A 24,955-nucleotide genomic window follows, 5' to 3' on the forward strand; every position below is an offset into this window, starting at 1 on the left:
TGAAGATGTCATAAAATCTCTCGCTAATAAATGGTCTGTCGGAAGTGATGGGGTACCTATGCCTATTATTAAGCTAGCTGCTAAAATTATTTCTACCCCTCTATCGGATATCTTCAATTTATCAATCTGCAATGGTCATTTTCCGACAAATTAAAAATTTTCTGTGTTATGCCCAATTCATAAAAAGGGATCTTTGAGTGACTCAACTAACTATAGACCCATAGCACTACTTTCTGTTTTCTCGAAAATCTTTGAAAAACTCTTTTACAACCGTATCATTGTCTATCTGTGTAAATTTAATTTATTGAATCTCTCCCAACATGGCTTTATTAAAGGCAAGTCAACTATGTCTGCTGTTTTTCAGCTTGTTAATGACATTATCTTAGGTCTTGCCAACCAGAAAGCAATAGGGTAGTTTCCTTCATCAAAGAAAACGATAGGCATTGATTGCGATTCGTTACCCACCATTAGTGTATTCATAATACACAAATTATTTTGTTTTAGAAATACCGGTTTAGACGAATGGCAAGGGTCAAATTTTATCCTCATTTGAAAAAGGCCAGATTGGCGCCCATGCGATTCCACTCCGCGTGACGTCACAGGGACCTAGTTTCTACACGAGAGGATAGGAGTTATACATCGTCTGAGGTTACCAATGCATGCATGAGGCACAGAGCTCAGGGAAACATGTCTTAATAATCACCTATTAAAACTGGCTAAGGTCGGAAAGTTTTCTTCGTTTGATAAGGTATTAATAAACCTTTTTTAAGCCAAGCGCTACCATTCAGCAAGGTACTCAGCTATCCGCTAGCATCCTGCGTCCTATCAGCGCTCAGAGCCTCGATCAAGGTCACTACACAAGGAGAGAGGGGGAACCAGAAATGCGTCGCACGGACTTTCATACTTACGCGTCGCGTTTTTGCGCGCTTGAAAATTTTCACTTTTCATTTTATCGCGAAAAATAGATATCGTCATTTAAAAATCTAAAAGCGCGAAATACGTACTCCAGGAGTAATAATCTTTCGATTTAGGCAATAAAAAAATAATAGGAAACCACCCTATTATTGGGATTTTTTATGATTTAACAAAGGCATTTGATACTGTCAATCATTGCATATTGTACAGTAAACTTGTCCAAATCGGAATTAATGGCAATGCTTTAGCTTGGATTAAATCCTATTTAACTAATCGTAAGCAGGTAGTGCAATTAAACACTAATTGTAATGGTGATGTTAATCAGAACTACTCAGATGTCCTTATTTCAAATTGTGGAGTGCCCCAAGGATCTATTCTAGGGCCACTATTATTCATCATTTTTATTAACGACCTACCATCTCATTTGCATCAGAGTAAAGTCATTTTATATGCTGATGATGCTACTACTCTGAGTTTTGGTAATAAGACAGGGGAGGTGATTGATATGGCACACTCATCAGTAGCACAGATGATTGACTGGTGTAAAAGTAATAACTTAAAATTGAATGGAAATAAAACATGTTTTTTAAATTTCCATCACAAAATTAGTCCTCTACTTAAGACTAATTCATCAACAGCCATTCAGCAGTCGTGCTCTACAAAATTTTTAGGGTTGAAATTAACTGAAAACCTTGATTGGCCATATCATATTGAGGATTTAGTTAGCAAAATGGCAACGGGAATATATATGATTCGCAAATTGGCTCCAACTACTTCATTAGAAATACTGAAATTGATATATTATGCCAAAATTCATTCTCACTTGGCTTATTGTGTAGTTTTATGGGGAAACACAAGTGCTGCTGCTAGAGCATTCTCTATGCAAAAAAGAGCCTTGAAAGTTATGGCAAATGTGTCCATCAGGTCTCCTGGAAAGCCATTATTTCTAAAATATAATATAATGACACTACCAAGTATGTACATTTTTTACTGTGCACTATTTGTAAAAAAGAACCCTACCTTATTTTTACCAAACTCCTCGGTTCATGCCTATCTGACCCGTGGGAGTGAAAATATACATATCTTACAACAATTATGTGCCAAAAGAGGTCCACATCACTCTGCCTCGCTTATTTTTAACAAATTGCCTACGAGTATAAAACATATTTCAAATATTAATGTTTTTAAGACAGAATTTAAAAAATTTCTACAGCCTAAGGGTTATTATAATGTAAATGAATTTTTGTGTGATAGTTTATGACAACATGTATGTTTTGATGTTCTCCCTGACAATGTTCTATGTCACATGTTTGACCCATAGAACAATAAAGATATTATTATTATAATAACAAACTGAACATTTTTACATTCATTTCTAACTGCACAACTAAGATTTACAACTCCCACTGCAGGTATAACAGTACCTCCCCAGACTTCAATTTTAATGTTAGTGGGCTCAACTTTACTTAGGTGATTCACTTTTTTAAACAGTTGTAACGGAATTATATTTATCTCCGAGCCTGGATCCAGTTTAATACTTACATGAAGGTTTTCGATTAAAATTAACTGTCTCCATTCTTTTTCTGGTGGATTGAGATTTACTGAGTGAACTTTAACAGAGTCACAAATTATAGATTCATCCGATGATGCCTCAGATTGAAATGTTTTCACCTCTCTGACTTTGCGTACCCTGCACGAAACAGCGAAATGGCCGGAAATTCCGCATTTTTAACAGTTTTTTCCATAGGCAGGGCACGCTCTAGGTTTGTGCGAAGTTTGACACCTACGGCAATTAAATTCTTCATTTCCGGAACTTGCACTCGCCTCATTACGTGAAATACCACCATTACCTGAAAACTTAGGCTTGCTTTTCCTTTTGACATGATCCACACCGGCACTGCTTAGTTCTTGGATTCTAGGTTGGGTAGATTCATTGGCTCCGTTAATTTGTTGAACCTGATGGCGGCTAATCTCAACTGACCGACAGTAGGCCGCTACTTTGGCGAGGGTTCTGTACTCCATTCGCAGCAAAGACTCTTGAACGCCCTTGTCCCGGATGCCTTGAATCACGCGGAAGATCATCATATATTCTTCCTGAGGGGCTGGACTATCATAACCACAATTCTTTATAAGTCGCCGACAATCTGTCAGAAAGTGGTCAAATGTCTCTCCTTCCTGTTGGAACCGTTGATGAAACACGAACTGTTCGTAAATTGGGTCTTGCTTTGGATTTACAAACTTTTCGTAAGCTTCCTTAACTTTGACGTAAGCTAGCTTATCTTCATTAGATAAATCAAAAGTTTCAAATAGAGCTCGACCCTGCGATCCCAACATATTTTTTAGGAGAGCTATTTTCACTTTGTCCGCCGATTCATCTTGTCCCGTGGCGATAAGATAATTTTCAAAATCCCCCACAAATATAAGCCAATCTTTATAGGCGGTAGGGCTCTCTAAATCGACACTATCGGGCAGTTTAACAAGGTGAATACCTGCCATCTCTGCAGTTTCGGCAGTTCGGCAACCACTTGAAGTACACGAAACTGTTACTATTAGTTCCACACGTCAGAAGAGTCGTAGGTCACAGTTAATCAATTCCACAAGACTGCGCCATGTTTTAATCTTTTATTGTGGTGTAACACTTATTGCAATACAAAAACTAACTTCAATACACAGTGATCCACACATATATATACTAGTGGCCAACCTTCTAAGTTTCCACACCAAGTTACAACCCTGAAGATTCACACAGATTAAAGATCTACAACAATTATATTTTATCTTAAAGGCGACTTAAGGCAATGCGATTGCTCATCTTTATTTATTTACATATTTCAAAAGTCTGCATGCAGCAATATTGCCAATCTATAGTGGCCCAATAACAAGAAAACAAAATACATCTAATGTAGTGGGAATCAGATACATAAAATATGCCGAGAATCAAATCCTTGAAATTAAAGAATACAAGTACACTAAAGATAGTGGGAGCAGTGGTAAGAAATGGGAAATGTTGCTATTGATGTTCAGAGAGGTGAGATAGAACGAAGTTGGAAAAGATGTTCGGGGATAGTGAAAAGGGATCAATAGTTGGAGGAAGGGAATTAAGAAGTGAGGGGAGGCAGAAAATAGTGAGTGTTGAATAAGTGATAATCTGGGAACTAGTAGGTGGAGCAGTGATAGTGGGTGCTCACAGGGTGGGAGGGTACTCGGAAATTAAGAAAAGAAAGGAGTTCTGGACAGTCATCTGTGATTGAGTTGAGGATATTGTTAATAAATTTATGGTCACTTTTTATGCATAGAAAAGGAAGGTTGAGAATGGAGAGAGAAGTTGGAATGGTTTTAGTGGGTGTATTTGGCTGTGAGTGAGGGACTCTATATTTTACTATGCATACTTGGGAAGAAGTTAGTAGGATATTTGAAGGCAGAGAGATTTGACAGAGCTGACATTGCCCATATAGAAGAACAATGGGTTATCACAGGAAGGACAGTTGTTGAAAAATAACAACAAAGAACTTGTGGGTCTTTAATTTCTGAGTATTTATATAGTAGGCTTAAAAGGGACATGGCTTTAGATTTGACTGTTTGTATGTGCTTGGAGAAATTTAGTTTAGTATCAGTGAGGCCAGATCCTTTACTGACGACTTGTGATTCACGGGTATTGAGTTTAAAGAGTAATTGAAGCTAAGAGGGACTTTTTTAGGCTGACAGACATGGTATTGCACTTAAGCTCACTGAGCTTTAGTTCCCAGGTAAGACACCATTGTGAAATGGTATTTAAAACATTTTGCAGTTCGTGGCAATCAGAGGGAGAGTGGATGGTTTTGAGAACTTAGCTCCTCCCCCACCCATCTATTTACTATCAACTAACCCCACCTTTTCCTGATGCAAAGAAATAAAATCTCATAAGTTGAAACCCAGAGCTTGTCCAATGGCAAAGAAACACATGCAACAAGAAGCGCATTCACATACCATTGAGGGGGTTAGCTCTCAGAAATGATTCACTGAATTAGACAGAAGCACTTAGTTATAAGATTTAGGTGTGGAGAATAAACCACTGCTACTAAGCCCGTTGTGGCAATAAACAGTGATAAATATAGTATTCAAGGTTATATTGATGCGGTTTAAAGGTTTTCTAAAGAATTTTATGCTTTTACGATGTGTGAGAATGATCAACAAATATTAAGAGTATGCAGCCCACGTGCCACCTAAAGTGTCTGACTGGGGTGGCGCACGCTGACTCTCGGTGCGATATCTCGAGAACCAAAGGGCAGAAGTGAAAGAAATTTGAGGAGATACTCTGCAAAGGTCTAGCAAGTTGTTATAAAAGGCAAAAAAGTTATAGAATAATCCGAGAGTGACATACCGTATATCTCCGAATATAGTCCCCCCTTTTTTTCCAAAAATGGCCACGGAAAAGTAAAGGGGGGGGACTATAATCGAGTGTAATCCAGTTAGTTTAGCATACTAAAGGTGACCATCAAGTTATAAATAACGGCATAATGGCTTATGTTCTCGTAGTCTTTTTATTTGAGTATATGTATGAGGATTATAATCGGAGATATGAGTAACTACTGCCACATTTTACCGGAAATTAAGACAATTTTACCACAAGTGTTGTAAAGATACGATTCTTCCGATTCAAATAGCATATCGAATATGCGTTTTCACGGAATCCATCGGGTAGCCGTTAATTTTTCTTGGAAAAGTATTGTTAGAATAATTCAGTCGACACTGATCACTTAATGACGCAAAACAATAAATAATTAAAATCAAAACTAAACACACACTATCATTACATTAATGGAACACTAGAATTGAATCAATAGTATTTGTACCCGTCGCTCATTTAATAGTTAAATGATTTAAATCATTGCGAAAAATAAACAGATTAAGTGAACCTTTCGTGACGATTTAGCATTTCATTGCGTCCGTAACTACTATACGTCCATGTGCCCGTGCGGTTCGTGTTTACAACCACTGTCTTTACCGCCTTCACAGAACAAGAATGCGCAATCGTTGATGCATTTGTTTCTGAAAAGGCGCAATAATCGACGGCTTTAAACCAGAAGCACCGGCGTTACTGCATTTGATCGAAATCCAGCGACTCAGCATCGAAAGTGCGATCAATTTATGGAGGAATATCTTAAATTCGCCAGGGTAATTAGGATCGATGAATTACGTCACAAAATGTTTCGCAATTATTTCCGCGATATTTTCTTTATTAAAAATAATTTTACGTTCAACAGTGAGGTGATGGATCAAGTAGAAAGATGAGGATCAATCTTGCGGCAGAAGCCATCAAAGACGGAGTTTCGATGCCAATTTAAAAATAGCCGTTGCAGAATACGCCGTAAATCATAGAATTCATATGGCGGCTGAAAAATTTGGCGTGGAAAGAAAGTTGGTGCGACTTTGGAAAGAGTAGTTACCTCGCTTGCAAAGCGCTAATACATCGCGGAAGTCATTTCGGGGGTCTCGATGCGGCAGATTCAAAGAATTAGATGAATATATCGTCGAATTTGTGCGCAAATGCAGAGCAGAAGCTCTTTGTGTAACTTATGCAATGATTCGCGACGAGGCATTGAAAATTGTTATATTTTTTCAGTTTTAATGTTTGTTGGAAAAAGTTTATTTCTTAATTTTATTAATTTGATATTTGTAAGTCCTGTAGTTTAATTATTTTGCTTAGCAGGCATTTGATGGCAATATTTTTATAATATTTATAATTTCTAATCGCTTGGATTTGTGATGACTTGATGGGTGTGTTACACTGGATCTAAGAAAGTTTCAGGGCCAAATGCAATACTGTTTATGGGCTTTAAGTTACAGCTTATATATTGACATTGTCTGTAGTCATTTGGAGATCAAAAATATTAATAATTTGTGAATGTTTAAAAAAAATACAATAGCCTTGGATATTTAAAAATTTTTCTCATTTCTTCATTACATCTGGTTAAGGAACTATAAATTACTGATATATGCAATGGATCACAACATGTTTTAGGTATAGTTATTTTGTTGTGATGGAAAATATGTGAACAGATTTGTTCTTATTCTTCACAGAAAAAAGTAGTTTTTATCGACTCTAGAATTTTAACTTGCTAACCACTGAAAAATTGCCTTCCTTTGCATTTTAAAATTTTTCCCAAAACTGAGGTCTCGAAATTAGGGGGGGGGACTATATTCAGAGGGGGACTATATTCGGAGATATATGGTAATCTTCAGTTATGTTCAGAAAACACCCAAAAATACCAAAATTTCAAAATTTAAGTGCGATGCGGCACGCTTTCCCAGTATCCGATTGCAAAAATAATTTTCATGATTTATTTTCTCACCAAATTGAACAAAACTGGGGGGCATCCCACAAGAAATTCAAAAACTTTAAAAATGAGGACCTCCCTAGGCTACATATGTGATGTACACAGACATGCATATGGTCAGCTTTCATGTGATACATATGTGTATTCAGGCTCTGGGGTTGTGACTGTTATCATCTAAACATGGGATGTCTTCCCTTACATGAACATCTACCTTGAGTGGTCAGTTACTTGTCCTGATAAGGGTGAGAGTATGTGGGGATCAAGGAGACAGTATAAGCAAATAATGCCCTTGGCAGTCTGTAGGGTTCAAAGCTTGAGAATAGATAGCTTGTGGAAGAATAGATAGCTTGTTCACTCGCAGTCCAGCCTTCGAGCAGTGCGGATCGCTGTCTGTCTCTCTTGTTCGTGAAAGCTCTTGCGAAATGCCTAACTGTAGTGCTTGCGTGAAACCCATTAAGCGAGACCAAAAATCGCTCACTTGCGGCGAATGTGGTGACTTCTATCATCCGGTATGTCTCTCAATATACGATGATGACTTCAAGTTACTTAGTGAGAAGTGCCGACAATGGTTCTGTGACGCGTGTCGTACCAAAACGCCGGGTCATCCTATGGTAGCTGCACCGAGACCTGAGTCTTCTGAGGGCACCTCTTCCGATAGTCAACTTGTGCGCACGATGCTGCAAGAAGTCCTCGATCGTATGAACGCTCTGCAGGGCAAGCAAGAGGAATTAATTAATCTGGTGAGTGCTAACAGTGCCTCCTTAAGTGACCAGTCGAAGCGCTTAGAGTCGCTTCAGAAGGAACTATCAGTGATGTGTAATAAACTAGAAACAGTGGAAGCCAAGAATAGACTTCTTCAAAAAAAAATATGTGACCTTGAAGTTAAAATTAACAAAAACGAACAAGACTAAAAGAAACGTTCTTGAAATTCGTGGCGTCCCGGTTAACACCGGTGACAGTTTAACCGGTACAATCCTAAAGCTAGGGTCGGTATTAGGTGTCCAAATGAAACCTGAAGATATCGACCAAATTTTTTTCCGTGCCCCTCTCACAATCCGGAAGGTCTCACCAGAATCCCACCTATTGTTGTTCGTTTCACAAGACAACTTGTTAGAGATGAGTTAATAAACAAGCGACGAACACGCAGGGATCTCAATACCCGAGACCTTGGCATGGACTCCTCCAGCCCAATATACGTAGATGAGTCACTCACAATGGTCAACAAAAAGCTGTTTGCGTTGACGAGAGATTTGAAGAAAGCTGGAAAAATCAAGTTTGCCTGGGTTAGGGGTGGGAATATTCTGGCAAGGAAAGAGAAGGGATCCCCCGCAAAAGTTATTTGAAAAGAGGAAGATGTTGATCATTTTTTTATAGATACTCAAATAAGGGTACCAGTGCAATTACCAGTAACATCCACCTTGCATGAGGAAATGAGAATTTCTCATGTCAAAACCCAGTCATTGATGGCTCACATCAATGATTTCAGACATTACTATTGTACAAACACTTTTCATGTAATCGGTGTGAGTGAAACGTGGTTAAACGAATCAATTGACTCTGTAATGGTTTCCTTACCTGGGTTTGTACTGTACCGAAATGATCGTGAAGGAAAACTAGGAGGAGGGGTCGGTATATATGTACACTCATCATTAAAAGTCAAAGATTTGGGTCGATCTGCTAATATAATTGATAATCAACTGGAGTATATCTCTCTTCAAATTAGCAGTCCATATTCAAAATTATTAGCGACTATTGTATACAGACCACCAAAGACAAACGGGTTGCCCGAACTCGAAAGTTTTCTTGTTAATACTGTTCCTAGTTATGTAAATCGAGTAGTCATGGGTGACTTCAACATCAATCTTTTAAAAGAAACAGCTGATAAAGATGCCCTCCTTAACCTTTTAAAAGTGTGTGGTTTGAATATTGTACCAACTATGCCAACCTGTGATACGAAGAGCTGCAGCTCTCTCCTAGATATTATCTGTGTTGATGACCTTAATAAAATTACGTCCTCTGGTCAAACACTGGATCCGCCACTCTCATGCCACGACCAAGTCTTTGTTACTTACAAAATGTTAATTCCATCATTTACGCCAAAAATTGTTACCTTCAGAGACTTCAAAAATTTTGACGAGGAAAAGTTCATCACCGATCTATGCCAGATTAACTGGTCTTCTATCAGCAGACTGATTTCTGTGAACGACAAAGTTAACGAGTTAAACTCCCTCCTACTCAACACACTGGACTCGCATGCTCCAATCCGAAGTGTAAGTGTCACCCATCCCCCGACACCATGGCTCACACCGGAAATTAAACTGAAGATAAAAGAAAGAAATATTACTCGAGCAATGTTTCGGCGATATAAAGTTCCGGCTACTCTCACTAGATACAAAACCCTACGTAACCAAGTGAAGAGTATGATACGCAATGCAAAAAAAAAATTATTTCGAACGCACTCTAGGAAAAAAGGGCGATCCTAAATCTATGTGGAAATCCATTCGTAATCTTGGAATCTTACCTCCTAAAACCAAAGCAATATCTTAAATATCCATCCAGATGTCCTCAATAATCAGTTTGTCGAAAGTGAACCGCAAATCTCCCTCGAACCTCATATCCCACCTCCAGCGAATCATAATCAGTTCTTCTTCTCACATGTCTCATCGTCCTCAGTTTTTAGCGCGTGCAAAAAAATCACCTTCAATGCCAAAGGACATGATAATATTCCCATTTCTTGCATTAAGAAGGCTCTACCTGTCATTTTGCCCTCGCTCCTAAATATAATAGATGCCTCACTTCAAACGGCACACTATCCTGCGACCTGGAAGCACTCCCTTATACACCCAATTGCTAAATGCCCCCAGCCCTCTACACCTGATGACTTCAGACCGATAGGAATTTTATGTGCTTTTGCCAAGATATTTGAGTGGATTGTAAGTCAGCAATTAAGCTCATATACATTCACTGCTAACTTACTAAACCCCTTGCAGTCTGGCTTCCGTGGTCGACATAGCACTCAAACTGCACTCTTAAAAATTACCGAGGACATTCGTGAGGTAATGGACAAACGCCAGGTGACGATCTTAGTATTATGCGATTTCACCAAGGCTTTCGACTCCGTTTGCCATGAATTGCTCCTCCGCAAGCTGAATACCCTAAATTTCTCAAAGAGTGCTGTCGACTGGTTTAGATCTTACCTCAGCGGTCGCACTCAAGCAGTGGTGGTCAGTAGTAACCTACAGTCAAACTGAATTCCTAATCCCGTGGGGATGGTACAAGGCTCAGCTCTTAGCCCACTTCTTTTTTCTCTCTTTATAAACGACCTCCCTGATATCCTCATGCATTTTGACTACCACCTTTACGCTGACGATTTTCAAATTTATCGTCATTCATCGCCGTCCAATATTACCGTATAAGCTTGTGTAAGAGGCGCACACATGTAAGAGGCGCACCCCTATTTTGAGGATCGAAGCTATAAAGAAAAAAAATTTTGCGACATTTTTTTTATCCTATCGTGCGGTGTTGCAGACGTATGCCTGGAATTTCGACAGTTATCGAAATGTCCTCTTTCAGTACTATTTGAAAGAGGAAATTTTGATAACTGCGGCGGCATAAGAGGGAGTAGAAAGAGTTCCGATCCTCTCTTTGCATACGCCATCGCTCTACGTTGCTTGTCCTACTCACGAACAATTTTGTTTAAAAGCTCTCGCAGGAGTATTGCAATAGAATTGCAGCCGTGGAAAATTTTAAGGCAAAACACGACAGGCAAATGGCATGAGCTTTCCCAAGAGATTGAACAACAATCGGGGCAATCTCAGCGCCGTAGGATAATAACCACGTCGTAGATTTAAGGCCCCTTGCACACGCACCGATTTTGGACGGCCGGTAAAATATCGGCCGTCCACATTCCAATGGGAGAGCATTGGAGCTTGCACACGTACCGACCACACGCCGGCACCGGCAAAATGCCGGTTAGCTGCCGGCTATTGTCACTATGGATCGCCAACGCCGGCTCAAAAACTTAGCAACGTATCATTTGACCGGTAAAAATCCGGCGTGTGTGCAAGCATCGCTTCGCTGGTAAAATATCGGCCAATATTTTACTGGCCGTCCAAAATCGGTGTGTGTGCAAGGGGCCTAATGGAACTACACTCGGCTCTCCATCAGCTAATGCCTCTGCCGTTTTTTTCCTTTCCGAGACTCCACAGGAAAATATCAAGTTACAGGGGAACAATGGAAACGTGTTTCATCCCTACCCCATTCCACCAACTGACCTTTTTCGGTCTACCAGGTTCAATTCCCCGAGTTTCTGGAGGTCAAATGCTACGTGAGTCACCTTCTGAGCTCGAAGATATCTCGATATCTTTCAGCAATTGTATGACACGCACGAGGTTCCAAAAAAGAATTAGACCTAACGCGACGTATATCTTACAGCATTTAAGTTTTTTGAGCTCTAATTGATTGACACAAAGATTTATAGCTAAAATAAGGCTACTAATATTCAACATAGTCCAAACAGCACAATTTCGGAAGAAACAAGCGTAGCATAAGCGCATTCAAACAAGACGAGACGGACTGGAAACTCAGGCAACGCAAACTGCGTATATCACATTGCTGGGCCTTCGCCCCTTCGCTTTAAAGGCAACGACGTCACATGCAAGATCGGACGTGTTCTTCCCTTGCTCCTTCGCTCGTAGCTTTAAATACGGAGGGGAGGGAGCCCTCTTCCCCTCGACCTCTCCTTCAGCGCTCTTCACTTATAAGCATTTCCGATTTCTTCTATCCACCATTAAGTCCAACAATGAGCATACTCGTTCGAATTTTTTCAACCGCAGGTTTTGACACCAATATTACTATATGCAGTATAAATGCCGCGGGATGCCCACTCGTGGCAATAAATTTAGCGCGCGCTCCGGAGCGAATCACCCCGCGCGATCTTTTCAATGTTCACCTCTGGGGTACCGACGTGACGGCGTGATGCTTGCAAGAAATTCAAACAGGAGCATTTTAAAAATACGTCACTAAGGGAGAAACTCCCCTGCCTACCGCTTGATTTTGACCCAGGGTTTCAGATGACTGACTCACGCTGAAAACCAAGGCCACTCAGTTCCCCTTGAACTTGCAACCGGTGAAGGGGAGGGGGGGAAGATAAGAAGTTTGTGTTAGAGGCGCACCCCCATTTTCGGCTGCAATATCTGGGAAAAAAGGTGCGCCTCTTACACGCGCTTATACGGTATTAATTCAATCGCACTTATCAATGAGGACATCGAGAGAATTAACAGTTGGGCGCAGGCCAATCATTTGGTTCTCAATGACAAGAAAACAACAGCAATAATTATAGGGAGCAATTATTTCTTTTCCCAATTAGACCATGAAAATCTACCAAAAATAAGACTCGGTAGCCACAATATACCTTATGAGGAAACGGTAAAAAACCTTGGAGTCATATTCGATCGAACCCTTAGCTGGAAGCCTCAAACAAATTATGCGAGGCGTAAAATTTTGGGATCACAGCATCAACTTGTCAGAGCCAGAGAAATACTTACATCCGACATACGAATTTCATTAGTTAAAACACTAGTCTTCCCTCACTTGGATTATTGTACAGCCTTATTCACTAACCAAGACGACGCAAACAATAATAGACTCCAATTGGCCATGAATTCAGCTGTAAGGTTTATTTACGATTTAAAAAAATGGGACCATATTAGTAACTATTACAACCGCCTTAACTGGCTTAAGTATAAAGAGCGTCGCACCCTTCACATAATAACTCTAGCCTTTAGTGTCTTAATGACCAGTTACCCGCCATACTTGTACGAGAAATTCGTTAGAAAATCTGAGGTTCATAATATACCTACCCGTAATCATAACATTGACCTCCATATTCCAAAACATCACACGCCTCATATGAACAAATTATTCATAGTAACCGCCTCACGAATATGGAACTCTCTCCCAGCCCAAATAAGAAGCAGTACAAATATCAACAGGTTTAAACACAGCACATATGGGTTTCTGAAGGATGCCTCCTTATCCCCAAGTTAAATTTCTTTTGTTTATATTCACTTTCCTATGTTCATATTTCTTGTTTATATTCACTTTCTTATGTTCATATTTATTTGTTTATATTCACTTTCTTATGTTCATATTTATTTGTTTATATTCACTTTCTTATGTTCATATTTCTTGTTTATATTCACTTTCTTATGTTCATATCTCTTGTTCATATTTCTTTTTTTTTGTCACCTTAAATTTTGTAATTACTGTGTTATATCTAAGTGCGATTATTTATTTTTTTTGTTGAAAATATTGTATTGTTTTTTTTTTTCATGCACTAGGCAATATGCACTGTTCACATTTGACTCTATATGTATATATATTTATTTACTTTTTTCTTTTATTTATCTATCTCAATGTGAAATGTAGAAATGTACTTATATTTTCTCATGGGCCCCAGTGCCTACGAAATAAACGACATTATTATTATTATTATTATATTCACGTATTAATTTTTTATCAGTCAGATTTAGTATATGCACATATAGATATGGTATATTTAATTATTCACTCTTGAGAAAAAATCATTTCAGCTGCATGGGTAATAATTAGGGATGGGTCGAATAGTAGATTTCTCGAATTCGAATATTGAATTCGAATATCTAATCTTTGCTCGAATATTCGAATACCTCGAATTTCGAATACCTCGAATTTCGAATACCTCGAATTTCGAATACCTCGAATACTAAATGATGAATGTGAGAATGTTTGACTAGGTCGCCTATGCAGCAGGAAACCCAAGATTTTGGCGAGTAATTGTGATTGCCTTTAAAGGATTCAAACAGGAATTTAGCTGATTAATGGAATATTTTAATTTTATGTAAACAATAGAGTAGTTTCCATCATTAAAGAAAAAGAAAGGCATTAATTATGATTCTTTACCTATCATTGGTGTATTCATAATATACAAATTATTTGGTTCAAGAAATACCGGTTTAGACCAATGGCAATGGTCAATTATATCCTCATTTGAAAAAGGTCAGATTGGCGCCCATGCGATGCCACTCCACGTGACGTCACAGGAACCTATAGTTTCTACACGAGAGGATAGGAGTTTTACATCGTCTGAGGTTACCAATGCATGCATGAGGCACAGAGCTCAGGGAAACATGTCTTAATAATCACTTATTAAAACTGGCTAAGGTCGGAAAGTTGTCTTCGTTTGATAAGGTATTAATAATCCTTATTTAAGCCAAGCGCTACCAGCTAACATGGGCCAGTAGCGCCGACTCCATGGGGCCTGAGGGGGCCCAAGCCCCCCCAAAAATTCGTTACAGATGTGAGGAAAAAATGTGTCAGGCTTGTCGATTTTCCCCGAAGTGTCAAAATATCGAGATTCGAGTGAACAGGGTTCTAATGTTGATCATATGACTCTTCAAAAATGCTTAAAAAAAACTTTAAACTCACTACTTATAAAATTTACCGAGGCAGGGTCCCCGGTTCGGCCCCCCCCAATATTTTTCTAAAGTCGGCACCCCTATACTCGGCTACCTGCTAGCATCCTGCGTCGTATTAGCGCTCAGAGCCTCGCCCCAAAGTCACCTCACTCACGGCAGCGAGAAGCAGAACGAAGTCACGCGGAGTTTTTCCCGGCATTCATACTTAACTGTCGCGTTTTCGCGCGTTTGAAAATTTTCACTTTTAATTTAATCGCGAAAAATAGATATCATCTTATAAAAATCTAAAAGCGTTAAATACGTACTCCAGGAGTATTAATATTTCGATTCTGGCAATAAATAAATAATAGGGAAGCACCCTATTTGAGCATTACGCCAAAATACTAAGCCTCCGTCGTATTTCTTCGTCTTTCCGGCATATTTTCCTGCGTAAAATGCTTAAAAAAAGTCATAAATATGTCGTGTTTGGTCTTATTCTTTCTTAAATTACGCGCATATTACTAATATTTCAATCCAATAAAAGTGTAATATCAATAGCCGAAAGTCATTGTTAGACAACTTTTGGGCTAGTAGATGACTCATGCAGCAGTTGACCTCCAGAAATGGGGAACTTCGAAGCAGGTAAGCAGAAAAAGGCCAGTGGGTGAGTAGAGGGGGGGGCGTGAGACACGTTTTTATTGTTCTCATGTAACTTGATATTTTTTTCGAAGCTAAGGTCTTCGTAATACGATCCCTGTGCGAGCTGGGATCAATTGTTTGATTTCGGAGAAGAGGAAATCGTCAGAGTGGTTGAGGCGAATGCTGAATGGAGGGGTAGATAGCAGATCATGGGAAATGCGTCAATGTCACTATCCCATGGCACTGAGTTCCTCCCTATGGTAGTTTCATCTCCTGGGGAAGATTCAAAATAAGTGCCTGTCGTTTTATTTTTATCAAATGGTGGAGGCGGGAAAATGGTCTGTGGGGGAGAAAGAGTGGAGGGTGGAACGCGATTTTATTATTTTCCGGTAACTTGATATTTTTTCGAAGCTAAAGTTTTCGTAACACAATCCCTGCATGAGCTGGGACTTTTTTTTTGATTTGGGAGAAGAGGAAATCGTCAGATGGGGTGGGTTGAATGCTGAATGGAGGGGATAGCGGATCATGGGAAATGCGCCAATGTTGCTATCCCACGGCACTGAGGTACTTCTGATGGGGGACACCTGGGATTTTCGGAATTTTTCACCCGATCAATTTCGGTTCCCCACGTCGAACTTTTTTCACCGCTCTAACCCGCGAATTTGATGTAGTTCGTCAGCTTGCCTAAAACGGCGCTGCATGCACTTAACGACTAGAGTTCTCATTTTTCCGAGTCAACTACCAATGACGTGCGAGCGACAGTGTATGACGCGAAATAATAATAATAATAATAATTTATTTTGTCTAGAGACCTTACAGCAAAAGATATAAGACACGTCATGAAAGGAAAAAAATGCATATATATATTATATATATATAATAGATTATAAATAATTGTATGTTCAAAGAATATTAATGCTTAATTGGAGGAATCAAATAGGTATTCGTTAACAGAATAATAATTCTTCTCATGAAGGAAAGATTTTAACTTCCTTTTGAATGACTCCATTGACTGAATTGATTTCAAATGCGCAGGAAGTTTATTATAAATTCTGAGGCCCAGCTCGCGTGGGCCCAGCTTTGATCTGTTAGTCCTAATGGAATGATAATGAAGGTTATTACAATTCCTAGTTTCATATTTGTGAACATCACAATTGAGCATAAACAAATCAAGATTATAACGTACAAAAATTAAAATTGATAATAAATATACACACGGGAGTGGAAGAATGTTAAGTGCTTTAAAAATAGGCTTGGAGGGAGCATCAAAAGGTTTTTTTGCAATGATTCTAATTGCACGTTTTTGTAATGTGAACACCTTGGAGGCATGAGGGGATGAGCCCCAAAAAATTATATTGTATGACATTCGAGAATAAAAGATACCGTAATACAATGTAAGAAGAATATTTAAATCAACAGAGTTCCTAAGGTGTCTTAATAGATAGCAGATTGAACTTAGTTTGTTGGCTAAGAAGTCAATATTCATCTCATAGGACATATTACTACATAAGTATGCACCAAGGAATTTTGTGTGGGACACATTCTCAATAGACTTTTTATCCAATCTAATTAGGATGCTCTCGAGAACATTGCTATTGCCACAAAATTGAACAGTGTGTGTCTTTTGTGTGTTTAAAATCAATTTGTTAGCTGTACACCAGCTTAAAATACTATCATTTGCATTTTTAGAGCTCATAATAATGTCATTTTGAGTTGGAGAAGAAAGTAAAATATTCGTATCATCAGCATATAATATGACTTTAGAACCTGGAATATTACTGAGGGAATGAGCTAAATCATTTATGTAGATTAAAAATAAGATTGGGCCTAAGATTGAACCCTGAGGAACTCCTACGGTGGTAGAAGTACTTTTGGAAGAGTATATACTGCCATTTACAGACAGTGAGACAGCCTGTGTCCGATTGCTGAGGTATGACTGAAGCCATTTATTGGCAATGCCTCTCACTCCAAAATAATTACCTAAGTTTACGAAGTAGGCGAGAGTGATCCACAAAATCGAATGCCTTGGAGAAGTCATAAAAGATTCCTACAGTTTTTTGATTGTTGTCAAGTGAGGACAAAATAAAGTCAGTGGCATGGAATAGAGCAGATGTAGTAGAGCGATTTTTACGGAAGCCGTGTTGATTTGAGGAGATTAAGGCATATTTATCCAGGAAAGACATTAATTGGTTGTAGAATACTTTTTCAAATACTTTAGATAAGACATTTTGTTTAGCAATTGGCCTATAGTTATCCAAATTATTGGGGCAGCCTTTATTTTTATATAAAGGGTTAATAATGGAATGCTTGAGAGAAGCTGGGAAAATCCCTTGAGTAAGGGATTCATTAATCAGAAATAGAAGAGGTTCCTTTATGCATCTATAAGAGAGATATAATATTCTCCCTGGGATGTGATCAGGGCCCGAAAAGTTTTTGTTAGCTAGGGTTGAAATTATAGCTTGTAAATCCGATTCCGTACAAGGATGAATAAAAATTGAAAAAGCACTAGACTCTGGACTATGGAGCAAGTTTGCAGAAGAGGTAAGAGAGGTGGGTAACTGTGGTGTAATTGTAAAAAGGTTACTGAATTCATTTGCTAAATTTGTGATATCAATGTGTGCATTATCACTGGATTGAGCTATTCTAGGGTGAATGTGCTGATGCAACTTTCCCGTTGACTCTCGAATAATATCCCAAGATGTTTTGGACTTATTACTTGATGAAATTACCCTCTCATTGTTATAGGATTTTTTGGAAAGTTCCAATAGTCTCCGATAATTCTTTTTTTTGGCCCTATATTCATCATGAAGGAGAGGACAATTTGAGCATTTAACTCTGGCAGAAAGATTTTTGAGCATGACAGAAAAGTGGCGAATTTGGTCAGTAACCCAAGGTTTTTTATGCGATAAAGCAGCTCTTCTCATAGGACGGAGGGGGAAGGCAACATCGAATGAGTGTTGAAGACAGTCATGAAAGTATTGAAAACTTGCTTCAAATGAATGACTATTATATATAACAGACCAGTCAGAGGATTCCAATAGGGATATAAATGTGTCAATGTTTTCTTGCGAATAAACTCTGGTGAGATGTGAATGTTGACAATGTGTACGTGGGTCTACGTTTAAATAAGATAATACGGGAAAGTGATCAGATATGGTGGAGTTGAGAACTTTAGTATTTACATTATTTAAGTGTATATTAGAAACAATATTATCCAACAGTGATTGTGAATTTGGTGTAATTCTGGTGGGTGTAGCTGTAATCGTAGGCATTAAATTATAGGATTTAAGCAATCTCAAGAAATCTTTAGATGAATTATCATCAACTAGTAAATTGCAATTAAAATCACCGGTTAGAATGATGTGGACATTGTTACCAACATTATAAAGTTCATCTAATAAATAGCCAAGTTTATCTAGAAACACTGTGAAGTTACCAAGTGGAGATCTGTACACACTTAATGTATACAGATTCTTATGATTATTTAAAGCTAAACAAGTAACACAGCACTCAAAGTTCGCTCTTCATTTAGTTGCAGACTAGAAAATTGGTTTGACACAATTGTTAGATTAGTTTTGACGAATATGATGACGCCGCCGTTTTTTATGATGAGTACGGGCATACGCATCTGCATATACGCATCTGCATGATATACCCATGAAGTGAGATAGTAGGAAGTTCTTGTAAGGTCAGCCAATGTTCACAAAGACACAGCACATCAGGATGAAAGATATCTAATAAGGCTTCAAGTTCGAGAAGTTTATTTCGTAGGCACTGTATATTTAAATGCAGCACGGAAAGTGATCGTTCTGTCACGAGAGGTAGCGATGTTCCTAGTCAAGAGGTTGTCTCAGCTGCAGATGCAGAAGATTCATCGGTGGAGTTGAGCTCACGGAAGAAATTTCGTTTGAAACGAAATTTGTTGACCACGGCATCAACAGGCCAACATTGCAAATCAAGAATTTTTTCAAGATCAGTGGAATCTACTCCTATTTTAAAAGAGCCAAAAGAGCTTTTTCCCGACACTGTATCAACATAATCACAATCGATACCAATATTTTTGATGACGCGCTGTTTAACCTCATCAATTGTCGTATCCTTACACATTCGACCCACGTAAACGGCAACTGTCCTTTTGGCCGGGCGAAGAGAAAACGATCTCACGGGGACTTTCTGTTCTCCTTCTTTCTTCGTCAACACCGTCCTTTTATTTACAGAAACGTTAGAATTCAGGGATTTGGGCTCAGAAGATGAAGGGGTGGCTGAGTTGTTATTAGGTTTTGCACTTAGGTCGTAAGCTGAATGCTGATTTCGACGATTAACTGTGGCCTTGTGCGAAGATTCAACGGAATTCACCCTTTTGTCACCACTCAGATGGTTTTTTGAAGGCACTGCAGGAGATATGAGTTTAGCGGAGCTAAAGTCACTTTTCAATTTCTGAACCTCTTCTTTGAGAAATTTGATGTCAGCAGTCATTTGCGGTAGATGGATAGCATTCGCTCGGCAAATAACACATTTCCAGAACATACAGTTCGAATCGTTCAAAGCTTTCAAACAATATTCATTCAAACCAGAGCACTTTTTGTGATATACACCAGGACAGGGACCACAAAAAACAGGTTTTTCTTTTGATTCGACAAAATTATCGCAGAGAACACAAATAAGGTTTTTTATCTGAGACGCCATCTTGTCATTTTCACTTTACTGAAATTCAAACTTTCACTTACTTGAAATTCAAAGTATTCGAGGTATTCGAGACGGTACCTTTGGCATAACTATTCGAGATCTCGAATATCGAATGCTTTCTATTATTCGAGGTATTCGAGTATTCGCGGATACTATTCGCACATCTCTAGTAATAATCCCTTCTGTATTAAATTCTGGATCAATTTTTATCTGCCTTTTTCAAGCATAATTTTTGGGAAAAGTAAGCAGCATATGTGACATAATGATGACGAGCGGCTTCACGAATACTGAGTTGAACTTTTGCTTGGGCTTTGCTATTCGATGCCCCTATATTTCAGGTTCTTGGCGGAGCAGTGGTCGATCATCGCGAGTTGGCACGGCTTTGGGCGATGGGGACGTCTCGCATCCAATGAGTAACCTCCACCAAACATCGGCTCGTCATGACCAACCCTCCTCATCCCCCTCCAGCGGTGAGCAGTTACATAATGACTCTGACATTCCAACGCGTTGGTTTCATATTTATGGTCTTATTTCCCCCATCCCCTGCTGAGTGCACTACATTCTGAATGTTTAACGAGGGGAGTATTGGAATCTATTAGAGCTGCAGAAAAGAATGAGTGCTTAAATTTAAAATGCCCGTATAATTCCACTGGAGCTCCATGAAGTCATGTAACATGTTGATTGATTCCGCGTGGTTATGATTAAATAATGCAATGCAGTGTTCCAGTGTAATTTCTTTGGTAAAAGAGGGAGGAAAAAAAATGTGAGAAGAAAGAAAGATGGAGAAACAGTGAAAAGGTTTCCATCTTACCATGACCAAAATCCTTGTTTGCTTTGTCTTGGATTGGAAAAACTGATTTATTTTTTTGAAAAACCTGGCCTGTTGATCCTAAGTAAAAGAGGCCAACTCAGAATAAGGCCCAAAAACTTTGAGATCTCTTGGTCAACCCTAAGGGATTGAAAATGTGAACATTTATGACTTTATGAAGTCATTCCCAATAGATTTTGATTAGTTATAGTTGTTGAGGTTGAAAAATTGTGTTCCTTTTGTGTTGTGTTAGTGACTGTTGAGCCACAAATTGACTCCATTAGGGTGTGGCAGGGTGGGGCGAGTTGGTGATTGCGTGCAGCGTGGCATCATGGTGTGGGGGGAGATGGAAGGTTGTTGGCCGCTCCCACTTCAAATGGGGAAAAATACAATTTTCATGTGTCTTTTTTTTAATTTTACCAATACCCGGTAAATAAATCATTTCAGTATTGAAATTTAAGAATTAAAAGAAGTGGTGAATAAGGGCAAAAGAATATGTAGTGGTGTAAGAATAATATTTAACTCATACAGCACTTTTCCTTAGATGATCCTCCATGGCTACTAAATCAAAGACTGTTTCTGCTTTGTGAAGTCTACAGTTCCCTTTTTAGTTTTTTTTCCTCCATTGTTGTGTTTCTGTAGAACTCAATCCAGCAGCCATTATCTTTTGTTTTGACTGCTTGTCTCTCAAAAATGCTACTTTATTAGGTGGAATTTGATGCTCCTTCTTGCTCCAACATGCACTAATATCGCATTGTGTCAAATGTTCCTTTAAAAATGTAAAAATTTTGTTTGTCAGTGTGGCATGTTTTGTTTTGCAACGACGGAACAACCTTATAGGCCACATCTTGAGACATGATGGCCTCATGAAGATGATGGTCGAGGGACGAGTGGATGGAAAAGGAAGAATGGAAAATGCATTTATGGAACAAGCAAAGAAGGATATGAAAGAGAAGAAATATGTAGGTGTGATAAGATTAGCTGGTGGGAGAATTGAGTGGAGAGCTGTGTCAAACCAATCGTAGGATTGTTAATCAGAGATGATGATGATGATGTAGTATATTCACATTTTTCCATAAGTTATAGTATGTACTTCCTATGGTATCACAAAATCCATTTAATCACCACTCTCTCAGACGTAATTGGAAGATTAGCATGAATCCAAAGTTCGCACACCTTTCTAGCCACTTGAGTGGCCACTTCATAGACCTTAGGCTCCTTGCCTGTGTTCGTGGATCTGGAAATATTGTGAACAATCAAAAACTATTTCATCCCTTCCCTAAAAGTTGGTAAAGCTGACGAGATGCCAAAAATGGGACAAGTCGCCTCACCAGGCATTCTTTTTTACCTTTACCTGTAGCCCGTTTCATGTAATCAAAGGTGAGTGCCCCTATAGGTGCACATGCTGGGTGAACTTGGGTGCAGTAGGGGAGGTGAGTGCGGATAGGATGCTAGTAGCGGCCAGCCGTTCTTCTATCCTGCGCTGTGTGGGCGTTGGAATAATTTTCTTTGCTGGCGCTCACTCACAGTTTGCATTTGCGGCTTAACAGTGGTGGATACGTCCAAATGCACAAATTCTTTGCCTGAAGGGCAGTAACTTGGCAAATCTATGGGGATACTTCAAAAAATGTAGTTTACCTTATTCAATGCAAGCACTGTCCCTCCTTTTATATAGGCAAATCCTCAAATCCCCTTAACCTTAGAATCAATAACCACAGAGCATCTTGCACTTCCTCTGACTTTGCGTCCTTCCCGGTGGCGAAACATGCGGCCACTCATCAGCGTCAATTCAATGATTGCTACAATGTTTCAGTTTTAGCCTCCCTTCCCCCCACAGACCACCCACTCAAACTTAATTCTATTGAATTAAGTTACATTTGGCTATTCAAAGCATTTCTTCCTCCCGGCTTAAACATCCACCACTAATCCCTTAATTGCCTCAACCCACTTCTTTCCCCCCCTCTTTGGACCCTACCTCCCCTCTATTTCCCCTTCCCTCAGCTATCCTTTACCCTCTACCTACAGTCTTTTACCTAACTCCGAGGAAGGTGGTAATGCCACCGAAAATTCAGCTAGTAATGTGAGTTTTTAATCTTTATCTTGTGTGTTCTGTGATACTAGGGTTTTTTATATTAAATTTTTTGATATGTGACTCTCTCCCCCATAAATGGCAAATGAGTGAGGGTCAGGGTCTTGAGGTCTCAAATTTTTTAGGCCTTAAATTTGATCTTTTCCGCATCTTTTTTTCGTTGGACCAGATGGATTTGAAACAAATCCATTATTTCGATCCGCCTCGGTGTGCATTGTGGTGAGTGTTCAGACATGACGGCAGAGAGCACTGGCTGCCTGAATTCCCTAAATACCTATCGTACAGGGCAAATGGAGCTTGTCCCCCAGTTGCTCCAAGGGCACGGCTGGTTTCCCAGGAGAAATATCGCTTGTTTGTGCTCCAACCCCCTGCATTGTGGCCATGCGTCTCTAGTGCCTTCTCTTGATTTAAACATCATAAGCTACCATTGAAGCACTCATGGTCGTCTCTATCTTGACTGACCATTGAGAGCTGCCTTGTGGAGTAGTCCCAGCTGTAGAATGCACTCCCTAACTGCCAAGTGTCTGCTTGTTCACTCGGGTGGCATTTTATGCTGCGGCCACTCAAACCTTCTGCTTTAAGTCGTTGCAATTGCCTCACAATATGGTATGGAAAGTGCAGCTTTTGTGTCTCGCTAGTACATGTTACATAATAAGAGTAGAGCATATTTTGGAAATTCTGTGAAAGTGACATGTCCTTAGTTTCTGAGTAGGGCCTTTTAACTGTGTAATTTGAAAAGTGTTAAATTTCAAGCATCATTTAGTTGTTACATGGCCAAATCATGTTTATCTTGTTGTATCCTTAGTGATGGGTGGGGGGCTCTGCAGTTGATATATTATTTCTGATGTGTGTGTCTCCATCTTCAGATGTATCTGTTGTCCGGCCGCAGTCGAGGGCAGAGCAAGCAAGGGCACTGGCCGGAGTGAGGACACTGCCCACTGATGACGATGAGTTTGGTGACGAAGAGCTCGGTGATGATCTCTTGCCCGAATGAAAACACTTTGAAAGGAAGAATGCACATGTTTGGGCGTTGTGTGTAAGCAACCTCATTGTGATCCTAACAAAAGAAAGAAATTTATCTGTCATGGATATACTTCCAATGTTATATCTACACACTAACCCAATCCTCTGTGTGCTTGTTTCCTCTTTGGGATTCTCTGTGCAGACTCTCAATTTGGCAACACTGGAAGAGTGAGTTGTTTGCTGGAGCTTAAAAACTAGTGTCAATCTTTGTAAGTGGAAGGAATTCATCAGTGGTGAATCTAATTGTTGATGGCGTGTTCAGCATTGTGTCCGTCCAACCAAAACTTCTTTTAGATTTTGAATAGAAAGCCTGAAGTGAATAATAAATAACCTTTCAGGATTAAGATTTTTGAAATTGATTGTGAGACACTAGAAATTTATCATTCCTTGACTGTGCCTTGGAAAATCATTTGTGAGAACGGCTGTGCTGGGTATTTCAGGTACCTACTCCATTTTTACTTTTCAAAAAATTTGAAAAAACTGTGTTAAGGTAATTGTGTGGGCGATATTTTTTAGATAGATTTTTTTTACAAAATTTGGTTACAAACTTGAAGTTTGGATTGGAGATGCATTTGATGGCATCATTTACACAATGGAAGCATTGCCTTGAAATCTCCTTCAAATATCTCAATGAAACAACACGCAACAGAATTTCTTCTCAAAATATCCCATGTAATAACAAAGAAAGTGTTCTACTGAATGTAACAAGACAATCAACTAGTAGATTCGATGTGTATGCATTTGAATACTGTTCAGTTTTGAAGACACATTAGCCCTACTACAAAGACTGACAAGGTCATTGCTCTCTCTATCACTTTTTTAAGATGCTGTTGACTCCAGGCAGGCTTGCTGAGAGGCCATTAACCACTGCCTCGACTCAATACCCTAAGGTGTGGTTTCCTCGTTGTCCCCCGAAGAAGCAGTGGGCCTTCTCTATGCTTTCCTTGATAGCATCACAAAAGAATTTGTCCCAATTTCCAAACTCAAGAGCAAAAAATTGTCTTTCTGGTTGAATTATGAAACAATCCACATCTTAGAAAAC

At 39.2% G+C, this 24,955-nt stretch overlaps 1 protein-coding gene across 3 annotated transcripts in view; it reads left to right on the forward strand.

Annotated features, from left to right (window-relative positions):
- The window catches only part of LOC124160095 (intraflagellar transport protein 88 homolog), a 171,275-nt gene extending 147,018 nt beyond the window's left edge, over positions 1 to 24,257 (forward strand). For all 3 annotated transcript variants that reach the window (XM_046535816.1, XM_046535818.1, XM_046535817.1), the window contains 2 exons: positions 20,332 to 20,463; positions 23,757 to 24,257. In XM_046535816.1, coding sequence (XP_046391772.1) covers positions 20,332 to 20,463; positions 23,757 to 23,884 — 260 coding nt within the window. In that variant the 3' untranslated portion in view covers positions 23,885 to 24,257. The remainder of the gene's footprint in view (positions 1 to 20,331; positions 20,464 to 23,756) is intronic.
- Positions 24,258 to 24,955: the final 698 nt, after the last annotated feature.

Source organism: Ischnura elegans, chromosome 6 (genome assembly GCF_921293095.1).
Source record: "Ischnura elegans chromosome 6, ioIscEleg1.1, whole genome shotgun sequence".
NCBI lineage: Eukaryota > Metazoa > Arthropoda > Insecta > Odonata > Coenagrionidae > Ischnura > Ischnura elegans.